This window comes from Nanorana parkeri, unplaced genomic scaffold, assembly GCF_000935625.1.
Source record: "Nanorana parkeri isolate BGI_ZX_2015 unplaced genomic scaffold, ASM93562v1 scaffold1376, whole genome shotgun sequence".
Classification (NCBI taxonomy): Eukaryota; Metazoa; Chordata; class Amphibia; order Anura; family Dicroglossidae; genus Nanorana; species Nanorana parkeri.
In genome coordinates, this window is record NW_017307644.1 from 186,727 (window position 1) to 206,243 (window position 19,517).

At 43.2% G+C, this 19,517-nt stretch overlaps 1 protein-coding gene across 1 annotated transcript in view; it reads left to right on the forward strand.

Annotated features, from left to right (window-relative positions):
• The window catches only part of LOC108797972 (pendrin-like), a 63,368-nt gene that overhangs the window by 10,632 nt on the left and 33,219 nt on the right, over positions 1-19,517 (forward strand). The window contains exons 2-3 of the mRNA XM_018569661.1: positions 3,116-3,255; positions 18,810-18,920. Of these exons, the coding sequence (XP_018425163.1) occupies positions 3,116-3,255; positions 18,810-18,920 (251 nt within the window). The remainder of the gene's footprint in view (positions 1-3,115; positions 3,256-18,809; positions 18,921-19,517) is intronic.

Below are 19,517 nucleotides of genomic sequence, written 5' to 3' on the forward strand. Positions count from 1 at the left end.
GGGGGGGGGGGGGTGATCAAGCGCCCCCCATCCCTGCGCCTTACCAGGCCCTTGAGGTGTGGTAGGAATTTTAAGGGGGAACCCCAGCCCCAAAATATGGGTAGAAAAAACGGGCGGTCCCCCCTAACATTCCTACCAGACCCCTGATTCAAGCACTGGCCCGGGAGGGAAGGAAAGGGGGGTGACATGATCGAGCGCCCTCCCCCCCTCCTTGCGCCTTTCCAGGCCACGTGACCTCGGCATTGGGAGGTTGTCCCCATGCTGATGGGGACAAGGGCGTCTTCCCCACAACCCTGACTCGAGGGTTGTGGGGGTCTGCGGGCAAGGGGGCTTATTTGGATCGGGGTACCCCTTTAATTAAGGGGGCACCCAGATGCCGCCCCCCTTGTGAATGAGTAAGGGATACTTGTACCCCTACCCATTCACTAAAGGGTTAAATCAAATAGTTATTAAAAAGTCCAGACTTTTGATAAAATCCTTTAATTGAAAAAAAAGAGACAATTTTTGACTATTCCTTTAATTTAAAAAAATAATTAAAAAAATGGCTCCATCGATGTAATCCAGAGTTAATCACGATGCACGAAACCTGCCGACACGCCGCAATAAAAAAATTCCCGCCGCACTAGAGCTGCAGCTAACGATTATTTTCAAAATCGATTAGTTAGCCGATTATTGAGTTCGATTAATCGGTTAATCGGATAAACAATAAAATACATTTTAAAAAATGGCTCCAGTGATGGACTTCTAGTTTGTATTGAGATTGTAGTCCATCACAGGAGCCAGCTTTGGAGCGGTGGAAGTTAAAAAAAAGTGTGGTGTGCAATATAGTGAAATGGAAAGTTTAAAATTATACAGCAATCAATGCAGAATATCACCAGCTATAGAGGAGCACAACAAATCCCAGCAATAGTACATTATAGCTGGCGGTATTCTGCATTGTGCTGTATAATGTGCTGTTGCTGAGTATTGTAGTCCTCTATAGCTAGTGATATTCGGCATTGCACCACTGTATAATGTATTATTGCTGGGATTTGTTGTGCTCCTCTATAGCTGGTGGAATTCCGTGTGGTGCTGTATAATGTATTATTGCTGGGATTTGTAGTCCTCTATACAGCGCAGTGCAGAATATCACCAACTATAGAGGAGTACAACAAATCCCAGCAATACATTATAGAGTACCATGTGTGGGAAAGTGCAGGCTTACCTGAGCAGTCTTCCAGCAACTTACTTCTGAGATCGGGCCTGTATCGGCGGCTGTCATCCCCCCACCCCTCCTCCTCTTACATCGCCCCGCGTCACTGTGCCGATCGTGGATGTGGGCGGGTGGTGAGTGTGAGGCGGGAAGGAGGTGCGGCGTGTAGAGCGTGGATGCGGGCGGGCGGGTCTGGCAGCAATGAGCGTGAGTTGGGGAGGAGGTGCACAGCGTGTGTGGAGCCGTGAACAGGGCCAACTGATCGGAAGCCGATTAATCGATTATTGAAAAAGTTGACAACTTTTTCAATAATCGATTATAATCGATTATGTCGATTAGTTGTTGCAGCCCTACGCCGCACGATGACCGTCCGAACCCGACGAAAACTCACCGCAAATTTACATTCCTTCTCGAATGTAAACATTCTCAGCTGTCAAATACTACATAGCATTCGGGAACTCCGTGAGTTTCGGAATGCCATTCGGGTCTGTGAGCCGAGGTGTGATAATGCTTTTCCTATGACGCCTCGGCTCACAGACCCAAATGGCATTCGGAAACTCACGAATAGCATTCGGAGTTCCCGAATGCTATGTAGTATTTGACAGCTCGCTCCGCCCATCTGTTTACATTCGAGCAGGAATGTAATTTTGCGGCGAGTTACATAGTTAGTCAGGTTGAAAAAAGACACAAGTCCATCAAGTTCAACCTAACTCGATGCACCCGTTTACGTCGGGTTCGGGCGGTCTTCGCGTGGTGGGACTTTTTTTTATTTCGGCGGGTTGGCGGGCGTCGTGCATCATGACTGACGTTGGATTACATTGATGGAGCATTTTTTTTTTAATTAAAGGAATAGTCAAAAATTGTCTCTGTTTTTTTTCAATTAAAGGATTTTATCAAAGTCTGGACTTTTTAATAACTATTTTATTTAACCCTTTAGTGAATGGGTAGGGGTACACGTACCCCTTACTCATTCACAAGGGGGGGCGGCATCTGGGTGCCCCCTTGATTAAAGGGATACCCTGGTGCAAATAAGCCCCCTTGCCCGCAGACCCCCACAACCACCGGGTCAGGGTTGTGGGGAAGAGGCCCTTGTCCCCATCGGCATGGGGGCACCCTCCCAATGCCGAGGTCACGTGGCCTGGAAAGGCGCAAGGAGGGGGGGAGGGCGCTCGATCATGTCACCCCCCTTTCCTTCCCTCCCGGGCCAGTGCTTGAATCAGGGGTCTGGTAGGAATGTTAGGGGGGACCGCCCGTTTTTCTCCCCATATTTTGGGGCTGGGGTTCCCCCTTAAAATTCCTACCACACCTCAAGGGCCTGGTATGGATTTTGGGAAACCCCACACACATTTTTTTGTTTCAACTTGAGGGGTGTCCCTCCTAACATTCCTAAAGGGTCTGGTATGAATTGGGGGGGGGACCTCACGCTTTTTTTTCCCCCTCTTCTGCAGACTGAAAAACAAAAATTCTAAATTTTGCCTAAAAAACTAAACTTCGTCCAGACTACCGCTAACTAATTTGATCCGAATCCTGAAACGAATTGAATTTTGGACCCGAATCCCGAAAAACTAAATAACGCAAATTCGGAATCAAAACTAAACAAAACAATTTTTTTGCCGGTGCACATGTCTACACTACTGTCCTTTTAATAATAAATATATAAATAAATGATGGTTGTGATAGGGGTTGTCTTTTTAAAAAAAATAAAAAGTGTACCTTCCAATCTCTTACATGGATCTGTGCACTTTTCTTTGCCTTCCATAAGAGGAATGAGCAGTATTTGTCACCCATTCCTTCTTCTGCTCTTTAAGAAGTAGTGCGCACTGGGATTGGAGTTGTTTAATAGATTTGCTTTGATAAGCTGTCAATGTTTGGTTGGTGTTCTGTGAACCAATTGACTACTTTGCTTAAATGTATTCCTGGCAGCTGTTCAGCTAGAAGAGTCTTCCTGATCATCAAATCCATCTTCCCAATACTGGACTGGCTGCCCAAATATCGATGGAGGGAATGGATCATCAGCGATATCATCGCTGGGGTCAGCGTTGGACTGGTATCTACCTTGCAAGGTAAGTTATGCAGCAATCACAACTATTGGTCTATAAAGACTTGCTTCACATTGTTGCTTAAGTACGCCTGAATATTTATAAACTTTATTAACATTCTGGGCTAAGATAGCATTAGCACAACCACAGACTGAGATAAGGTCTGTGCAAAGAGACAAAGCATGCGGTTAATACATTTTTGGAGAATTGTATAGAACAAGTGGTGCATGGCCACTGAAAGAGTCAGGACATACATTACATATATTACCTTTGAACTAGAGAAAAGGCAGGGATGCACCAAAACTGTTGTTCATTTTGTACTTACCTGTCTACATTGGGTAAACACTGCTTTTCAGATTTAGCATTACATTGTGATGCAGCATAACATAGGATTTCCATAGCACTATGGGTTTTCCACATAGGAGAACAGCTGAAGTTGTCTGCTTTCAGACACCCTGTCTCTGATTGAAAGTTCATATATCAAAAGGGAAAAGGAGAAAATGGTGAGTTACTGCTCTGACTCATACAGTATACTTGTATGTTTAATTTTCAGCTACCAAGCTATGCAAAAAGGGCTTTAATCAACAAAGCAGATAAGGAGAGCGTTGAAGCATGTTAAATGGAGTCATGAGCTTCACATGCTGGTGGGATATGAGAATACATATGCATCTACTTGAATCTTATTAGACCAGAAGTCTTCAGACTACAATAAGTATCAAGCCAGTGATTCCTGATTGCTGCTCTATCTAGAATGAGAGCAGTTGCGTGCCCTCCACCCCCCTTGTTTGTGGCAGATTTGCCTTTACTCCTCTCATTGAGTTCTGTTTGGCAGAACTTCCTAGGAACATCCATACAAGATGATGTTGCTTCCTGAAGTAGCAGAATTCTAGGGACAGTCCAGGGTTCAGGTGGGCAAGTTTGTTACAAGAAAAGGACATGTCTCAAGGTTTGTGATAAAGTAGGTGGTACAGATTGGGGCAAGTGCTTGTGCTTGAAAGTTGTTTTTTGTTTTTTTGGTGTAGAGATGCTATTGCCGCTGGATTTCCCAATTTGCTCCCTTTAAGCCCAATTAAAACTTTCTTTTATATTACTGTAATGCAATCATGTTGCATAACAGTAATATATTTGGAATTTTAAAAATTGTTTATGTACTATTGTGCTGCAACTGGGTTAAAATGTCCTATTCTGGCAGCACGCTGGAGATTCGGACCACTGCTTAACACAGTGGGCAGTGGTCCAGATCTCCAGTGGTCCAACATTTTCCTCTACATGTGGGACAGCACTCATGCTTCCTGAGCAACTTTGTTCATTGTATCACTGTGCAGGCGTGTTGGACCTCTAGAGACCTAGGACCACTGTGCTCTGTAATAATTCAGGCTAGTCATAAATTATTTAGGTTGCGTTGACATGGCAACAGGGGCGGATCTAGACTTTATGAGGCCTTAGGCGAAACTCAAATGTGAGGCCCCCACTTACACCCATAATGAAAAAAAAATGTAAACAATAATTACAATTGAACTGTATACATTGCATATTTTAAGCCAATAGACGTCACCAATAACCACCAGAAAGTGTCAAGGTCGGCAATGCCAACCCCCAGCAACAACCACCAGCAAGTGTCAGGGCCTCCAATGCAAACCCCAAGCAATAACCACCAGCAAGTTTCAGGGCCTCCAATGAAAACCCCAAGTAATAACTGCCAGTAGAGTTGCCACCTTTTCTTCAAGCGAAACCCAAACCTCTAGCGAGAGCCACCCCTAGCCATTCATATGTAAATATCACAGTTGAGACTAATTTCAGTGGGGGGCCAGTAGCCCCTATCTTAATTTTGGTTGCCCCTGTCTGCCTGATATCTTGTGTCCGGGTTTCTGCTGCAATGAAACCTGGACAGGGCATTCAAAACCTGGACTGTCCGGGTGAATCCTGGACAGGTGGCAACCCTAACTGCCAGCAAGCGTCAGGGCCTCCAATCCAAACCCCAAGCAATAACTGCCAGCAAGCGTCAGGGCCTCAAATCCAAACCCCAAGCAATAACTATCAGCAAGTATCAGGGCCTCCAATCCAAACCCCAAGAAATAACTGCCGGCAAGTGTCAGGGCCTCCAATCCAAACCCCAAGCAATAACTGCCAGCAAGTGTCAGGGCCTCCAATGCCCTAATAATAGAATTCTCCATTATTATATAATGTATTGCTGTAAAGAGGTAAAATAGTCCCCTCTCTCCTGCTGTCAGATCAGCAGGGGGCCCGGGGACTTCATCAGAAATTGATGCCGGAGTAGGCACTTGGGACTGGGACCTGCTGTTTTCTTGTAATATAGCCCCCATATGTCCCTGGGCCCCCCTGCTGCCTGGCGGTAAAGGAGAGCAGGCTCTAGAGGCCGCAAGGCCCCCATTACTGCGAGGCCCTAGGTGACTGCCTAAAATGGCCTAATGGAAGAGCCGCCTCTGCTTGGCAATGTTCTTGTTGAGTTCCAGACACTTGATGACCAGTGATATCTAGTTTCAAAACTAGTTTTAACACCTGACCAACATGTTTCAATAAGGCAATAAACAATCAACACAATCAGCTCAATCCAAGCTTCCTGGAGGTCAGAAACGTTTCATATTTTATTATTTGTGTTATCATAATAAAATGTCTCGCAATTGTCTTATCTAGATTATACAGCCCATTATACAACCCATTTAAGCTCCACAAGCGTCCAAGCATGAGAGTTAAAGCTTTCCATCCTACTGTTGCAGGTAAAAGGTTTCTTGTGTGTGTCAACGTATGATAGTTGCATAATGGTGATTATATAGAAATCAGAAGAACTTTCTAGTGGCGGCAAAAAAAAAGAACTCTCATTTTGGATAGAGTTAGGAAGGGTAATACCACTGTCAGGTTATTACTGTCTCTGGGTCCTTGTTGGGGAGATCTAACTTAACCTTTGTCTCCATTGTCACTGGGAGAAAAAAGTGAGTATCCAAAATTAGTAGAAAATCTGTCTTCCAATAGGTACATCGGTTAGTGTAACAACTGTCAGATATGGCATTTCCCTTCATTTGGGGGGGATTGTTGTGTCCTATTCTGTTCCTGTGGATAGAAAATACATGTAAAGCTTCTTGATGGAAATACAGACAGCAATTAAAGCCTTACAGTGGTACCACCCTTCCCTACTTTATCCAAAAAAGGGACTTGATTTACACTTTAAGGAGAAGTATCTCTAGAGTTGTCCAGTGGAATCAGTGATCATAAAGACATAAGTGGGTAGCAGAATGACTCCTCACAATTTTATAGCTAACCTGGATAAGGTAGTCTGTGGTATCTGTAATTGACATTAGCAGCTAAAATACGCTCTATAGCCAAATGTTAAAGGACACCTGACCGTCACACCCATATTAGCTTGCCAGATGTCTGGTTCCAAAACCATGGCCATTAATATGGCGTTAACTGTCTTGAGACTATTACAGCCTCCATTATTCACAAGATAGTGGGGCTTGTCTGTGGGAATTTGTGCTGATTCAGCCAAAAGAGCATTTGTGTGGCCAGATACTGATGTTGGATTAGAAGAGTTAGCTCACTATCAGTATTCCAATTTATCATTCAATGTTTCTCTTACCTCCGGCATCTTTCCCTCTTCCTTCAAACACGCCCTCATCACACCCATACTAAAAAAAACAGAGTCTTTCGACCCCGAAGCTTTATCTACCTATTGTCCCATCTCTCTTCTTCCCTTTGCCTCGAAACTCCTTGAAAGACTGGTATACACCCGACTCACAGACTACCTGAACTCCTACTCCCTACTTGACCCTCTACAATCTGTTTTTTGTCCCAACACTCCACAGAGACTGGCTGCTATTTTGGTAGTTCAGTTACACAGACTGCTGCTGTTGCCTTTGCATCCTTAGTTTGACTGCCAGTGCCTCCAGAGCTGATAGTTTTTCTTTTACTATTGCAGGAATAGATTTTGGAATGAGTGGCCCGTGCCATTTCATCTAAAATCGTTTTAATCTAAAAAAAAGTCTCTGCAAGCTCCTCTCACCACACCTCCCCAGATATGCCTAAACTTTTGGGCCCATATTCTCTTCTCAGCATTCCCAACTGCACATGCTTCCTCTTTCTCTGAGACAGTGCACCAGCAGGCCATGGGCTCCTCACCATTCCATGTGTGCCTCTTCCCTTGGACTGCATGTTACCCATCTCTCACTCTCTATAGGTGGACCACCTGACCACAGCTGCTCCTTTTATGGTCCTGACCATCTCTTTATTATCAACATCTCTGTATCCAGTGTTGACTCCCTTCCCCTACTGAAGTATTTATACAGTGTATTACCTTCAGACCAGGCGTTCTATTAATAAAAACCCTTGTCACTGGGAAAGAAAGCAATGGCAAATCCAAAATGTTATATTTGTCACAAGAACAATCTTCTAATGGAGACACCTGTTAGGTGACAACTGTCTTAGATGGAAATTTCCCTCACTTTGTAGAGATTTCCTCTCATGTTTTTGCATCTCCAGGACAGAAAGTGAAGAGAAATATCCACAATGTCACACTGACAGCCAAAAAAACAAAACAAAATCAGAGGGGTTAACTTCAGAGGGGTACAAAATCAGAGGGGTATATTCAAAATGTTAAAGCATATTTTGGCTATACATAACATTTTTACATTGTTTTTATGTGGGTTTTGATACAATTCAATGTCCCTTCCTCACCTTGAGGGTAAGTCTTCCAATAGAAAAAAAGACTGCAATACAAAGAACCTATGCTTTCCCAACCAGTAAAAATGTTTTGCCTGAAGTTGGGCTTGTAACTTTCGCATTACTACAGGTGAAACTCGAATAATTAGAATATCATGCAAAGTTCATTTATTTCACTAATGCAACTTAAAAGGTGAAACTAATATATGAGATAGACTCATTACATGCAAAGCAAGATAATTCAAGCCGTGATTTGTCATAATTGTGATGATTATGGCTTACAGCTCATGAAAACCCCAAGAACCCCAAATCCAGAACCTCAAAAAAGTAGATTATTACATGCAATCAATAAAACAAGGATTGTACATAGAACAATATCGGACCTCTGAAAAGTACAAGCATACATATGTACTCAGTACTTGGTTTGGGCCCCTTTTGCAGCACTTACTGCAATTACTTTTGCACGATATTCTAATTATTCGAGTTTCACCTGTATGTCACTGGAATTTCTGTCCAACCATGACGTCCCTTCTTACTGATGGACTGCTTGTGTCTTTCAGAGTTCTGTTGAGAACTGCGCACACAGAATGTCAAGTGTGACATTTAGTTGCTTTTATAGCTAACGTTATAAACAGTTTAAACACACTGATCTTGAAGAAAATAGAGGCAATGACTCTCATTAAATTCAAAATAGCTAACACTCCCAACTGGGGAAGAGGGGTGCTTGATTTGCTATGCAAGTTATTCAATAAGCTTTTATTAACTCTTAAACTATGTAGTGGTGATTGTAGTAGTGTTGGAATGGATAAGGATAGGTGAGGACTCCAGTTGATTCACTTTAAGATTCTAAGATTTAACTCCTGAGTTTAGGGTCACTTTAAAACATGTTCAGCGTGCCAAAGTAAGGCAGGTTGGTTCTCCTCAAGGCCTTCAATGCCTTTGTTTGTCTCCAAAAGTTCTGGATCGAAATTGGCTGTGGTTTCTCTGGAACATGGATAATATATGGCCTCAGAGGACGTACCATATGCATGTCTCTATGTCTCGATGGTCCACGTGCTTTAATGATTTCTGTGTTTTACATTGGGGGACCAACACGTTTGTGGCCTTACTATTCTGTGTTGCCAGAGTTTTTACCAAAGTTCTTATGGTTTTTACCAAAGCTTTGGCAGAACTGAGAATCACATACTTCTTGGTGTTTGTCTACCTGAAGTGCTATAGAGGGATTATAAAACATCTTTTTTGGGCATACTGTTAGGTCCCAGTTTTCTCAATGGTTCAAATAACAAGAGCGGAAAATTCAGTCTAAAGGCAATGACCCAGGGATAATGGTCTCTTCATCAGAAGATGTTCCTTCAGATCTATTGATGGTGGGAAAAACTGGACATGGATCTTATGGTGCCCCCTCCAAATCCAATGGTTCTCAGACTCCAAAACAAGAGACCCCCTGACAGATGCATCCAATGTTCTGGTTATTCCACTGACATTGTGTTCTCTGATCTATGTGCTTCACCAGCTGATGCTTCTTCCATTTCTCCTATACAAGATCAAGTCAGAAGCCATTGCCACCATTCTGATACTGGCCAAGAAATGTATCTAGTCCCAGACACTCTATGGCCTCTTTCTGTTCTTCCAGGCCTTTAATCTCAGGAACCAATATTCCACCGAGTTTGTTAGTCACTGGCTTTAATAGTATGGATATTGTGTGTTGGGGACTGCACGTATGACCCTCTATAATTTTCAATTTGACCACCACTGGTCCTAACCAAGGCACAATGAAACCAAGCAGCCCCTTGGCTAAAAAGCGAGATATTAAAGCTTAACACTGGAATTAGCAAATTTTATTTAAATACACGAGCTATGTGTATTCTTGAAAGAAGAAATAACAGGTTATCTGCAGTGTTGCTGCCTCCACTAAAAATCTATCTGCTATATCTGACATATCATACATTTCAGCCATCTTTTATGCCCTTCACCCAATAATAACTTTTAGCGGTCACAAAAGCAACATGAGCTATTAAAATACTTTTTCTCAGAAATAAATATTCTCTATAAAGTTTAGTTTTCACAAAATGGTGTAAAATTAGTCTATAAACTTGCAAGTTTATGGTGATAAATCAGCTGTTTCTAAGTCAACAACATTTTTAAGAGATAATATGGTATGTCTAGCCTTCTGAGTGCCTGTCAGAGAAGGGTTGGAGGGATTGAAGGGAAAAACCCACTTGTACTGTATGAACGCAATACAGAAGTGGCAGATCTAACCAGTTAAACATTACAGTATAAGCTATCGATAAAAGCTATGAGAAAAAGGAGAAAGGAATTACACAGCAGAAACCCATCTGCTATTGTTTTCTGCAGCTTTGGAACATTTAATTGGCCTCGGAGTGGTGATTGAAAGAGGATCCTAACCTGAAACTACCCTATGCACCATTAAAAATATATCCTTTATACTAATATACCACCTAACTCTTTACATTTCCCTACCTGGACATCCGAGAAGAAGATGGTGGCGTGAGACCCAGGCTCAATCATGGATTGAGCTCGGCCGGGTCTGCCCATAGACTATTGGGTACTCCTGATTTTGCAGCTTCCTGGGAAATGTTACAGGGATATTCCAGGTGGCTGAAGGAGCAGGGACACCTCATTCTCACCTCTATAACCCTAGAGGACATGTTTCTGAGAGGGATTGCTTCTGGATAATGGGTGGTATAGTCAAGAACTGTGCTGATGCCCCTGACCAATTGTGTCGCCAAAGTTTTGCTAATTAGGGATTTAGGTGCTTGGGGCAGCACAAGGTTACTTCTAGCAGATAGTCCAGGAAAACTGTGTGTAGTAAGTCGCAAGAATTTATTTTGATGTTTCTTTTGTTTTGCTGTTGTTTTGAGCCAGTATGAAAGTAAATAAACTGCATGTTTAATTTTCACCAAAAGTCTTTGCCTGCTGTGGATGTTTTTCTGTGTGGAGTTCTCATCCAGGGGGTCACACACACCCGCTGCCAAGCTACTACCGAGCTAATACCCTCACAATATATACTATATTGCCAAACATTTTGGGACATTGGAGTCAGGTGTTCTAATCACCTCCATGGCCACAAGTGTATAAAATCAAGCACCTAGGCATGCAGACGCTTCTACAAACATTTGTGAAAGAATGGGTCGCTCTCGGGAGCTCAGTGAAATCAAGTGTGGTACCGTTAAGGGTTGCCACCTGTGCATTAAGTCCATCCATGAAATTTGCTTGCTACTAAATATTCCACGATCAACTGTTAGTGGTATTATAACAAAGTGGAAACAACTGGGAACAACAGCAACTCAGCCGCTAAGTGGGTAGGCCATGTAAAATGACAGAGTGGGGTCAGCGCATGCTGAAGCGCACAATGCGCAGAAGTCACCAACTGTCTGTAGAGTCAATAGCTACAGACCTCCAAACTTTGTGTGGCCTTCAGATTGGCACACCAACAGTGCGTAGAGAGCTTCATGGAATGGGTTTCCATGTCCGAGCGGCTGCATCCAGACCTTATATCACCAAGTGCAATGCAAAGCGTCGGATGCAGTGGTGTAAAGCACGCTGCCCCTGTACTCTAGAGAAGTGGAGATGTGTTCTCTGGAGTGATGTATCACACTTCTCTGTTTGGCAATTTGATGGACTGCATTGTGCCAAGTGTAAAGTTTGGTGGAGGGGGGATTATGGTGTGGGGTTGTTTTTCAGGGGTTGGGGTTGACCCCTTAGTTCCAGTGAAGGGAACTCTTAAGGCATCAGCATACCAAGACATTTTATACAATTTCATGCTCCCAACTTTGTTGATCCAAGCGGACCCTAGACCCAAGTATGCCAAGAGACCATTTTCCTTCTCCAGCAGGTCAGGACGTTTCAGATGTCACCGCTGTAACATATGTTATTCCGTGATATGTGGTGAATCGTTTTTTATCCCCATAGTGGGAAGAAATATAGTATTCAAGGTTATCATACCTTATGATCAAACTGACTGTATGAGTGGCTTACTATCACCCCAACGCTCAAGGTATAATTCGCATTGTGAGCCCTTGGGCTACTGATCCATACTGTGCAGTGGGACAGCTGTCAGATCAGCGAGCGGACGAGACGTCCCTGTACCCACATGGCGCATGCGCCAGTGGGTGGGTCAAGCGGCCACGGCTCTGGATGTTTAGAGCCGCTGTATAGCGTCATGTTGCCGAGGCAACCAGCACCGCTTCGTTCCCGGTGCACTCGCGGCCCTGACACTTGATACCGCTCTGCACTTGGTCTTACGATCTCTAACCCAAACTATGTATTTTGCTACTGGGTGAGTCACACTTATATGTGCTGTTGGGAGTCACTGATGGTTCAATAGACATGGCTGGTATTTACATCATTTTGCACATGTCCTTTTCAAATACTTAACGGCAGGTGTGATGTCATAGCGACGCCTTAGGTGGATGGGAGTGGTTTCACAGCACTCAGTTGATTGGTATGTCTAGGTATGTATTGTTGTATGTCTTTCACTTCACTGTTATCTCTAAGCCTGATGAAGGGGATCCTGCGAGGCCCTGAAAGCGCTTGCCAATGAGATACAGCTATTGGCAATAAAATATTTTGCTTTTTCAACATATGGTGTGCTGGTGACATTTTTCTATTGTTCATGTGTGGCGGTGCCATCCGCAGTCATTTCGAGCACCCATCTTCATCAAGTGGGAATTCCGGTAAGGAGTGCGGTATTGTTCCTGTTTCTGTTTATTAAAGTGGACCTTTACCCCCTTTCACTATAAATCACATTATTATGCAGCTCTGCAGCCTGATATGAAATCATCTTACATTCATAGTTAAACAAACATATTGTTTTCTACTTCCTGGTTTTCTTTGGCAAAAGTGATGTAATGTGCCCAAGTGTTGCATCCTGGGAATTACATCAGCAGTAAATTGCTGGCAAATCTCATTTGTAATCTCATGAGATCTCAGGGAAAGGCATTTTCCTCCCCTGGGATGATGTGCATGGTCACATGTCCCAGAGTTCCAGGAAGTAAAGGGAAATTGATTATTCTTCCCTTAGTAAAAATGGCCACTGTGAGAACAATAGAGATGAAAAGAAAAACAAGGCCGAGAATTATCCATAAGTATGTGATTGTATATTGACATTACTAAACATGAACAAAAATGAATCTTATTTGTATATCACTTGGCTGTAGATCCTGAACTCATCTCTGAGCTGGTGCTGACACTGTGCTTTCTTCTGGAGGGAGGCTACTTTTGTTCCCCATGGTCCATGTGTGTGTTGTAAAGTAGTCACGACACCAAGCTCGCTCCCGTGGTGGACTACAGTCTCACGTTCAGATTCCTACATTGTATTGAGATTGTAGTCCATCACAGGAGTGAGCTTGGAGTGGTGGCTGCTTTACAACACACACAGGGACCATGGGGAACAAAAGTAGCCACCCTCCAGAAGGGAGGACAGTGTCAGCACCAATTCAAAGATTATTTGAGGATCTACAGCCGAGTGATACACATATAAGCTACATTTCTGTTAATAGTTAGGGTGCTTGAATGTATTTTTAGATTAACTCCTGAGTTTAGTGTCACTTTAATGAAAACATTAAAGAGATATCCAAACTGCTAAGGACACTAAGTTTAGCTGAACTTTTTCAGTATAACCATAGCTGTGCCTATAATTTTGCCTAGTATCCAGCCTTCTAGAGACAAGGTATAGTCCCAGAGGTCAGAGACTTTGCCCCCCCCCGAAAGCTAGAAGAAAAATGTTTGGCTACAGTTCGGCTTTAAACTCAAGCCACCCCTTTCAGTCAGGATCTGGGAGGCTGGACATACATAAGAACTTTGTTATGTTTTCAAAGAGCTTGTTGATCTGGAAACTGGCTAACTCGTCATTATATGCTCTCAGCTTTATGGAGCTATTTTAACACCATTTTGTAAAAGCTGACTTTCATAGAGCAGTTAGTTGAGGCAGATAATAATCAGTTAGGCGGAGGCTATGCATTTTAGCTTTCCTCCGTGATAAAGTCTTTTAATAGCTCATGCAACTGTGGTGACTTTGGCTCTTGAAGGTTACTGTGAAGTGAAGGACGTAAAAGTTGGTGATCTGCTCATATCTCAGATATAGCCAAGGACATATTCACCTTTGGTGTCCTAGATCAGTGAAGGTTCTCATTTATCCACGTTATAATATACTGTGGCTAGTCACATTCAACTGAACCAACTTCCTATCAAGTTCTTGGACAATCAGCATCTTTGTTGCACAATCCTTTGTGAAGGGATTAAAGTGACACTCAACTCAAGAGTTAAATCTTAAAAACACATTCAGGTACCTTATTAAAATAAATGTATCTTATTTGTGTATCACTTGGCCGTAGATCCTCAAATCATCTCTGAATTGGTGCTGACACTGTCCATTCTTCTGGAGGGGGGCTACTTTTGTTTCCCATGGTCCCTGTGTGTGTTCGCCCACCGAGCGCCCCACAAGGCACTGCACAGTGCCTTGTGAAGCCCTGATTGGGTAAAGCAATGCACCTGACCACAGGTCAGGTGCAAAACATTGCCCAATCACAGCACAGTGCACGCTGAGAGCCATGATTGGGAAAAGTAATGATGACTTTGCCCAATCATGGCTCACACAGCTACTGTAAGTCCTTTCAGGTGCCGTACAAATGTAAACATATGGGCAGAGCTAGCTAGCTGTCACTGCTAGCTCCGCCCAATTGTTTATATTTTGACGGCATCTGTCAGAATGCCATCCTGCGGCGGGAGTTAGTTGCGAGCGTGCGTCAGTTTTTAAAAATTATTTATATTTCTCGTTCTCGGTTCAAGGGTCTGGTTAGGAATTTTAGGAGGACCCCACATTATTTTCCCCCCATTTTTGGGGGTGGGGTTCTCCCTCAAAATTCTTACCAGACCTTAAGGGCCTTGTATGACTTTGAATATTTTTTATGGGGTCCTTCTTATAATTCCTACCAGACCTTAAGGGTCTGGTATGACTTTTAGGAGCAACCCCATGCTTTTTTCCCCCTTTTATTTAAAAGGGGTCCCTCCTAACTTTCCTACCAGACCTGAAGGGTCTGGTATTGTTTGGGAGGGGGAACCGCACACTTTCTTTTCTTTATAAATGTCATTTTTTTCTTTATAGATGTAATTTCTTTCTTTATAGATGTCATTTTTTTAAATACATGTAATTTTTGCTGCAGCAGGTTCTATCCACTACTTCACAGGCAGTTAAAGGGGACCCCCCAAGCACAATATTTAAAGGAATTTTTCATTTTTATTGTTTAAGTGATGTTTGAATTACTGCTCCTTTAAAAACTGTATTTTTTAAGAGTGTTTTTTTCATTGATTCATGTCCCCCAGGGCAGTACCCGAATCCCCATACACTTTTTTTTATGGCCAATAACTTGCATATAAGCCTTCAAAAAGGGGACATTTGATTTTCTGAGTTCTGGTCCCATAGACTTTTATTGAGCTTGACGTTCGAGTTCAAACTTTTTTCATGTTCTAAAGTTCGAACTCGAACCAAACTTGGGTGTATTCAGCCCATCACTAGTTGTAAAGTAGCCACCACACCAAGCTCCTACCTGTGATAGACTATAACTTCAACACACCACAAATTAGTAAACTAGACATGAGATTGTAGTCCATCATCAAGGTGAGTTTGGAGCTGTGGCTACTTTACAGCACACACAGGGACCATGGGGAACAAAAATAGCCACCCTCCAGAAGGAAGGACAGTGCCACCATGAATCCAAAGTTGATTTGAGGATATACAGCTGAGTGATATACTAATAAGCTCCATTTGTGATATTAGTTAAGGTACGTGAAAGCATTTTTAAGATTTAGCTCCTGAGTTTAGTGTCACTTTAAGGTAACTGAGTAATCTGTGTGAATATAAATGTTCCCGATATTGATGGGAACCAAAGAAGCCAGGTGAATGTGACCAACCAGTTCTAGCTTTGGTCTTCCACCTTGCATCTCCATAGGCAGATTGTACACTGGAGGGCAGAAACACATTTGATATTGGCCTGTTCTTTAACCAGTAACTCATATCACACATTTCTCTGTCTAACCTATTTTAAAAGTCAACATACAGCCAGTACCACTCCAAAAGTCTACACAGAGCTCGAGTCAAATATTCATTTTTGGTGACATAAGCCAGGCACTTGCACGCATAAAGACATGATGGTACAGTTTCTCATGTTATTACAACATTAAGCCTGATTGGATGGCTAAAATGTTGGCGGACTCTACCAGTTGGCAGTCAGCTGAGTTGGGAAAAATACTAGCAAGGCTTACATCAATATCTCCAGAACGGAATCAGATAAGAATCTGCAGTGAACTTTGCAGTTTGTGTAGTGTATTCTTTTCTAAAATGGAAATTTACTTTTAAAGGTTTGCTTAGAAGAAAGACATAAAGATTGCCGAAGTAAGCTGACCTTTGACCCTGGAATTTTGTTACAGCTGGTTTGATATATGTATTTAAATTAATTGTTTTTTTTTTAAGGCCCTCTTTCAGTATCTCATGCAGTTTTGTGTACTAGCCCAAGAAAAGGACTGTAATACATTAACCAAAAGGTTTATAGGGGCTAATTCTAGATGCTATCAAACGTGGTGTTGTGTAAAAAAAAATTCAAAATTCCATTCTTAAAGTGGACCTTGCACCATCTTGTTAGAAGTGTGATGTCACTATTGCCCAGGGGAATGGTAAGTATATTTCTTTTCTTTACAGTTTGGCACCATTTTGACAACGGGGCTGGGGGTTGGAGAAGATTATTGAGTGGGCCCTATGAAAAGGCAGGTAGCAATTGTGAAAGTACATTACCTATTAGAAACCAATCCAATCATGTTTAGTGCCGCGTACTACAGAGTGGTAGAGAGCACACTGCACAGTGTTTGAATTGAATGAACTTTTTTTTTTTAAAGCTGAACAAGTTGCCGATTGTAAACGGCAGATTAGGGATTCCTGCTGCAGGAAAACGCAAGTTTGTGACGCAGGAATCTCTAATCACACCTGAAATATACTGTAGGTGTCAATGGGGCTTAATATACACATACACTCAGTGGTGTATTTAGGTTTGGGGCTGCCCTAGGCAAGACAAAACTCAGGCGCCCCCCCCACCCACACTACTGCAGAGAACCTGCAGGATCTCAGGGGGGCTCTGCAGGATCTGTGGTGGGCTTTGCAGGCTGCAGAGCCCCCTATGAATCTTGCAAATCCCCCCTGAGACCCGGCAAAGCCCCCCAAAGATCCTGTAATGCCCCTTGAGACCCGACAAAGCCCCCCACAGATCCTGCAGCATCTCAGGGGGGTTGTGCAGGATCTGTGGTGGGCTTTGCAGGCTTCAGAGCCCCCTATGAATACTGCAAAGCCCCCCTGAGACCTGGCAAAGCCCCCCACAGATCCTGCAGAGCCCCTGAGACCCTGCAGTCTGCAGGATCTCAGAGGGATTGTGCAGGATCTGTGGTGGGCTTTGCAGGCTGCAGAGCCCCTATGGATCCTGCAAAGCTCCCCTGAGACCTGGCAAAGCCCCCCATAGACCTGGCAAAGCCCCCCACAGATCCTGCAGAGCCCCTGAGACCCTGCAGTCTGCAGGATCTCAGAGGGATTGTGCAGGATCTGTGGTGGGCTTTGCTGACTGCAGAGCCCCCTACGGATCCTGCAGAGCCCACCAAAGGGTATTGCACAGCCCACCTGAGACTCTTTGGTGGGCTGTGCAGAATCTATGCTGGGCTTTGCCAGCAAAGTCCTCTTACCTTACACGGCCTGACCTCTTTGGAACCCGGCCTCCGTGTCATCTTCGCCACCCGACTGGAACATTTTTGCAACAAATCTTGATTGTAGACAAAGTCTTGGTGCACGACTTGCCCATGAAGATTCATCCTAGAAGAGAGTCATAACAACATCCTATCTAGCTGCTTTACACACTTAGGTATGAGGCCTAGTGCTCTCCACCTAACAGTCTTCTTCAATGTTATCTCTAAACACACACTATAGTGGATGAGAGAGATGAGAAAAAAAACTTCTTCAGGAACACACTAAAAACGTTCCACTTTTCTGAATATCATCCAGCACACACACATGGGTGGCTGAAGGCCTCTTCTTGTAACCCAACTAAAAAACGGTTACCAACTTAAACAGGAGCAGTCCCATCCATAGCAGAAAAAATGGAATCAAAGGCACAACAAACAGAGGAAGCCTCCTCTCCTACTTGTAATACTGAGGCTCAGGCAAAGTGACCGGTTTTCCCTTAGCATCAATGGTGGTGATACTTATGATTTGACCCTCAACTTTATCTTTAAAGATGTATCTGCCATACTTCCAGGTTTCCATGCAAGTGTCAAACTTGTTGATGAATAAGGGATCTAGTCTCTTGTTCCGGTAAGGCTTAAGAGAGGAAGGCAGGACTGCAACATCCAACAATCTGACCGTCCTATTATGGATGAATACCTGCAACGTACAGCTAAATTTATAAGAAAAAAAAAAAGTAAAACTGACCCCAAACCATAATAGTTTTCCTTACATTGTATCTAATGAATATGGGAGGTTTTAAAATCTGATATACTGTAGAAGATCCACTGGATCACTCTTCCGCCTGTATCTTTTGAGGTATCCAGCTGTAAGATCTGCTCACTGGAATTTCCCTCTCTGCCCTTCATTACCATGCTGCCTCACTCCTAATCCATGCTTTGTGAATAAAAAAAAATCCAGTAGAGCCTCTCAGATAGGCAACAGAGAGTGTGTGGAGCTGGGAATTCCATTGCAGAGATTAAACTGACTATGGACCCTGACTGAAATGACACATCAGTGGATGACTCTCTCTCTCTCAGCTGGTCAACACTGAAAAATATTGTGTAAACATCACAGATCCTGATCCAGTTATAATCTCATATAGAGCAATTTTTTATTTGTATTTCAGGTTTGTCTTTTGCATTGCTGTCGGCAGTTCCCGTTGGATTTGGTCTGTACTCTTCCTTCTTCCCTGTAATAATATACATGTTCATGGGGACATCCAGACATCTTTCAATTGGTGAGTAAATCAGCTTGCTATTATTCTTCTCTTACCTGGTGCACTGTATATAAAACAGTCAATGGACATCCCATGAGCATAGTTACATAGTTACATAGTATTTGAGGTTGAATAAAGACATTAGTCCATCAAGTCCTACCTATTAGGATCTCATTCTGGGAGTACCTGTACCCCTGTATATTACGGTCCCTTAAGAAATCGTCCAAAAGTTTCTTGAACAATTCCACATTATTTGCTGAAATCACCGCCTGTGGCAGTGAGTTCCAGACCCTAACTGATCTTACTGTGAAGAACCCCCCTCGCCCCTTGTGCTGTTATTTTTTTTCCACCAATTTTAGGTGGTGGCCTCTAGTTTTTGTAATGGAGTTAATTTTAAACAGTTTATCGCTAATGTTGCTACCACCATTGAACATCTTGTACATGGAAATCATATCCCCCCCTTAATCTCCTCACCTCCAATGTGAACATGTTTAAATTTAGTAGCCTTGTCTCGTAGCTCTGGTCCTCCATACCCCTAATTAGTTTGGTTGCCCTCCGCTGGACTTTTTCCAACTCAAGGACATCTTTTCTTAGTACTGGTGACCAGAACTGGACCGC